This window comes from Phoenix dactylifera, chromosome 15 (genome assembly GCF_051530095.1).
Source record: "Phoenix dactylifera cultivar Ajwa chromosome 15, Ajwa_hap1_PhDact_Kaust_v1.1, whole genome shotgun sequence".
Lineage (NCBI taxonomy): Eukaryota > Viridiplantae > Streptophyta > Magnoliopsida > Arecales > Arecaceae > Phoenix > Phoenix dactylifera.
The window spans coordinates 7,219,761-7,225,174 of record NC_143204.1 but is presented as its reverse complement, the minus strand read 5'-3'; the positions used below and the strand labels follow the sequence as shown (position 1 = coordinate 7,225,174).

The 5,414-nt window shown below is 39.8% G+C and overlaps 1 protein-coding gene across 1 annotated transcript; it reads right to left on the bottom strand.

The window, feature by feature from the left end:
- Positions 1 to 1,944: 1,944 nt before the first annotated feature.
- On the bottom strand, positions 1,945 to 4,983 carry LOC149751207 (uncharacterized). Its single transcript, XM_089927593.1, has 2 exons — positions 4,278 to 4,983; positions 1,945 to 3,783 (listed from the first exon to the last, which is right to left on the bottom strand). Exons 1-2 carry the CDS (start codon positions 4,479 to 4,481, stop codon positions 3,463 to 3,465), a joined length of 525 nt encoding a protein of 174 aa, XP_089783719.1. The 5' UTR covers positions 4,482 to 4,983; the 3' UTR covers positions 1,945 to 3,462.
- Positions 4,984 to 5,414: the final 431 nt, after the last annotated feature.

The following is a 5,414-nucleotide window of genomic DNA, read 5'->3' as shown; positions in this document are numbered from 1 at the left end:
ATGGACTAGTTCCATCCCGAAGAAGAAGGAAGCCCTGTTTTTAGGGCTTCCTCTCCTCCTTAAGGCCACCGAGGAGAGCCGCCACACCAAGAAGACGGAGAAGGGGGGGATCCTTCTTCCTTGGGCTGCCGGCCGAGAGAGAGGGAGAGAGAGAGAGCCGAGCAGCCACAGCATGGACGACCCTTTCCTCCTCCGTTTGCCGCCGGAAAGGAGCCGCCGGATCTTCGTCGGGGCTGAGGTAAGGGTTTCTACCCTTCATTTCTTTGTATACCAATTGAAAACAAGAAAGAAAGAAAGAAAGAAAGAAAGAAGAGAGGGAAGAAGGAGAAGGCCGACCGTCGTGGGCTCTTCTTCTTCTCCCGTCCGCATGCCTCCTCCGCGGGAAGAAGGAGAGGGCCGGCCGTCGCGGGCGCCGCCGGCCTCGACTTGGCTTCTCCCGAGCTCGCGACCTCCCTTCGCGGGAGAAGAAAGAAGAAGAAAGAAAGGGGGGGAAGGAGAAGAAGTTGGGAGAAGAGGAGGAGGAGAAAGAAAAAGAAAGAAGAAAGAAAGAGGGGAAGGAAGAAAGAAGTCGGGAGAAGGTTCTGGAGAAGAGAAGAAAAGAAAAAAAAAAGAGAAAAAGAAAAAGAAAAGGGAAGGGAAGGAAAGAAAGAAAAAGAAAAGAAAAGAAAAAGAAAATAAAAGAAAAGAAAAGCAAGAAAAAGAAAAGAAAAAAAATAAATAAATAAATAAAGGGAAAGGGTGGTTTACGGGTATGAACCCGAATCCGAACCTGAACCTGGGGGGGGCTAGACACTTCTGCAGGGTCGGCCCTGGAAGAATATTAAAATTTAAGTTTTATATATATTGTGATTAATTTTAAAAGAAAATATGATTTTTGGATATTAGGTTCTGCGAGGAATTTGTGAGATTAATTGGATTTGTTGTGGATCGCGTTCAATGTAAGTAATGAACTGCCTTCTCTAGACTCTTCATTTATATAATATTATTTTTGCATCGAATAAATTGTTAATGAATATTATATGTGATTTATGAATTTTATGAGATGATGCTTTGAATGAAAAATGGATATGTGAATTGGAATAATATTTTTCGGACTATTGTTATATTACTTTTTTTTTATCGTATATGCATATTTAGATCGAATTATGATATATCTATTATGTTACAAAAGAATTTTGATGTGCATCAGATTTAGAACTCTCAGCCTGGCTATGTTCTGGACCCTGCCAATAGAGGGTTATGCATTGGCAATTCTGGCCCCACCACAGGGTATAAGTGTGGTATTCTGGCCCACTCCGCAGGGTATAAGTGCGGTATTCTGGCCCACTCCGCAGGGTATAAGTGCGGTTCTGTTTCTGGCCAGGGCCGGCCCAACTCTTAGGCAACTGAGGCGGTCGCCTAAGGCCCCGGCCCAAAGAAAGCCCACCGCAGGAAATGTCTCAAAGACAAAATGAAAAAAAAAGGCCCCCTGTGAATTCGCCTTAGGCCGGCCCACTGTAGGGAAGGCCTCAAAGACAAAACGGGTATAAGTGTGGTCGTAGCTAAAGGCTGATGAGATGAATATGATTTGTTTCGAATCAGATTTATGATTATGTATATAGATATTTGAAAAATACGAATTTTAATGAATTTGTGCTTGAAAAGGAATTGATTATGTTATTATGTTGATTCATCGTAATTTGTATTTATATTTTATGTTATTATATGAATTGACTAGTTAAGGTGTTTATTACTTACTGGGGTGTCTAGCTCATTATACAATTTCTTGTTGTTTTACAGATTCTGAGAACTAACCTATCGGGGATTTAAAATGGGAGAGCGACTAGAAGAACTGAAGCACAAGTTATCCTAGATTAGGCTTTGTTTAAATTGATGTTTTATCTTTATTGTTCCGCTGCGTATTTAGACTTGTGAAACCCTATGACTTGAGTTAGTCAATGGAATAAGATTGTATTTATTTCAGCTGAATTATTTTAGTTATATATTTGAGATATTTGGTTTAGATGCCTTGCATGCTTGTAGGGAGAGTTCCCTATGGGTGTGCGGCGGTTGGCGCGGACCCCCGGCTCGCGATCTCGGGCCGGGGGCGTGACACTGAGTTCCTTGGGAAATTGCTGCCTCGGAGGCAAGTGATCTGTAGCTTCCTGTGAAGAGCACGTATTGTATATGGAGGATCCAACCAAGTTAATCTTAAATTTATGCAATAAGAAGCATAGTATTTCTTATTTCTATTCTTAATATCTATGTTTTTCTTTTCCTTATATACTTTGTCTATCTATTATGTTTTGATTTTTTATATTTTAAGTATTTTTATTAATTTTATTTCTTATTTACTTTAATTTGTGTTAATATTTTTTGTGCACATTGTATGTGCAGCCAAATCACTAGTATCTGTGTTCCGTACATGAAGAGAGTACAATAAGATCAATTAAGAGCATATCCGATCAATTGAGATTTTAAAGATGGACTTTCGAAAATAAAAAAATTCTTAGATGTGGACCACAATTTCTAAAGTAACAATAAATCAAATAAATAAATAAATAAATGTAAAAGTTTGGGAGGAAGGGGCTTTCCTCCTCCAGACGGTTAGTCTTTTTCAAATATTAGTTAGATTGAGGGTTTAGATTGTATCTTTCGTGTGAAAAAATTGTATATCTTCTTTCACGACATCAACCGTTGGATCACATCTTGCACAAATTTCAAAGTACTTCAAAAAAAATTTCATCTATTTGCACAAATCTCAAAGTGGCTATTGCACAATCCGCCAATTGATGTTGCGAAAAAGGGGGAATCATTCTTTCGTGCAAAAGATACAACCTGAACCTTTAGATTGAAAGTGGGAAATGCAAGCATTGAATTAGGAATTTAGCTGCCATGAGGTAAAACCTTTCATACTCTAGCCCTCAAAAATCTTTTCCATTTCACCTATATGAAGAGGTTATCCATGATCAATTCCAAAATCCCGGCTAAGCTGTTAATACAATTGCATTAAGCATCAACCACCTCCATTCGAGTGGTAAAATATCTGGTGCTTTTGTTACATTTCACACTCACATATCATTGATTTGACTCTGCATTCATAGTGATAATTATGCTCTAGCAAAACCTTGTAGATACAAATCCATTCAATCCAAGAGAGTGCTTTGTCGATAGAGCCACTATCTCCATCCTTCTTTTAGAGACTAAAATTACATCCTCCTGGAAGCAACAGTTTTGTTCGCTTAGGAGAAGAAGGCTACAAGCACCCAAGGAAAATCTGCTCTCAAACAAACCAAATTTTCCGATCCTCCTCTAATTCAGATGCGCTTTCCCGGAGCTGCTTATCGGATCTTGTGGCAGGATCTACCACCACCTCTGACAAGCAAAACTGATCCATTGAGGCAGTCCAAGACCATGTGTTGCTGCAATCCAGGTTCCTTTTACTTCCCTCTGAAGTTATTTTGTAGTACTATAGGCTCAATATTATGGCCGGAACATAGGAGAGTTGTTTCCGATATCCTGCAATGGCGAACGTCTTGGAAAATTGCTCTGTGGATTCTTCAAGCGGCAGACCAGGACATGCTTCTCTTTCTCCCTGTGAGAGTCCAGCATTCTCTGCTGCTGGTTTTTGATCCTTTGAAGATCATGGTTCCATTTCTCTGAACGTGTTCGAGAGGATGAAGTGGGGGGGTTGAAAAGCGCAGCCCTTGTTGATTGAAGCTTGATTTGGAGCTCAGACACCTGTTTCTGCAGCTCAGTTACCTTGTGCTCGGAGGCGTGTGCCTTTTGTTTCCACTCCAGCATCTGCAACACCAGAGTCTAATCCTCATAAACATTTACAAGCATAGAAAAGAAATTAGATCAGATGAACTCAAAAATCCAGTGACAACTGATCAGGCTGTGCTTGAATCAATTGTGCACACTCCTTGATTGACCAATGGTCCAATGGACGTTACCGATCCCCGAATTAGAATATACGATTATTGAATGAAATAAGTAAAATGATATGAAGCTCTAATACCATCAATCTTTCCGTGTTAACTTTATTTAGGTAAATGAGTTGACAGTCTTATGATGGTTGATGTCATGTTATGAACTAGTAATAAACTGCTGTGGACCATGAATGGGTTAGGCTTGCTATTTGAGGTGAAGAGTTGGAGTATGCTATATAACAAGGTATAAACGAGAACCATGATTTAATAACACGTGTTTCAGACTAACTTTTTATTTTAATTCATCTTGTACTTCAAATGGTTTGAGACAAATATCCATGACCATGAGATGAAGGAAATGCTTACTTGAGTCTGAATGGAGCGGATATTTATTTTGGAAGTAATGGCGCGATGTCGCCAGAGGTCCTTGGATGACTGGAGTTCCTCCATTTCCACCCTAACTTGTTCCAACATGCCTTGCATCTCACTCCATTGCTGTGTCTCTGCCCTCACCTGCTCCATTATCCTCCCCACCGCCTTCTTGCAGTTGCAGCAGTTCTCCGACCCCATCACAGCCCATCCCTTCTCCTCCACCACCTGCAGCACATCAGAACACACTCCCAATTAATATAGATTATGTTCTAACAAAAAGTATGCTGTTTTGCTAAAAAAACAAAGAGCATGCTGTTCCTGGAGAAGAAAAGGCACAATATTTGAACAACATTGCTGCTGTTATCTCGCTCAGTTTATCATGTATTGTTGGGCTTTACTGTTTTCCCTGTAAACAGAAAATGTGTTCTTATAGACCATTAATGCATTTTGATTGCAAGTGAGGTACAAGTTATAGATTTCTCTGCCTTGGTCATACTATTCCTGATGATTAAAGACGTGAACCACTAAGATTAAATGCATAGCTCATGTTTGCAGTTCATAGAAAGACCTGATGTCATGCAGGTTGTTTTGGTGCAGCGAATCAAGAATTTTCTCAGGACACCTATTAAGTGACCTACCAAGCAATTATCATATAGGAACAGGTCACATGCAGACAAAGGCACGACATCTGCAGTCTGTTTTTATCTCTAGCCATCCCCATGAATTGTAAAGCTGGGATTGATTGATGATAGAAAAAAGATAAAAACATGTCCTAGATTCTAATGCCCTGCTCAAGTAGAAGACATTTAGATTGCTATCGATGACTACTACAACATAAGATTGGACAGAGGATGGAGGCACAGAATGGATATCATAATCCTCCATACATGGTGCTTGTTGCATACTTCACCGACGGACAGTGATACACAGGCAGCATAGCATCTCATTCATTCATATACATACATACATGCATACATACATATATATATATATATATATATATGAATTATACTATTACTGTCCCTATTACATTTGGATCCCCATGATTTTTTCAGAAGATGGAGTGATGAAGTGGCAAGTGGATGCTGTGGGGAAGGCAAAGGCAAAACATGACAGCTTTTGTTTCAAACT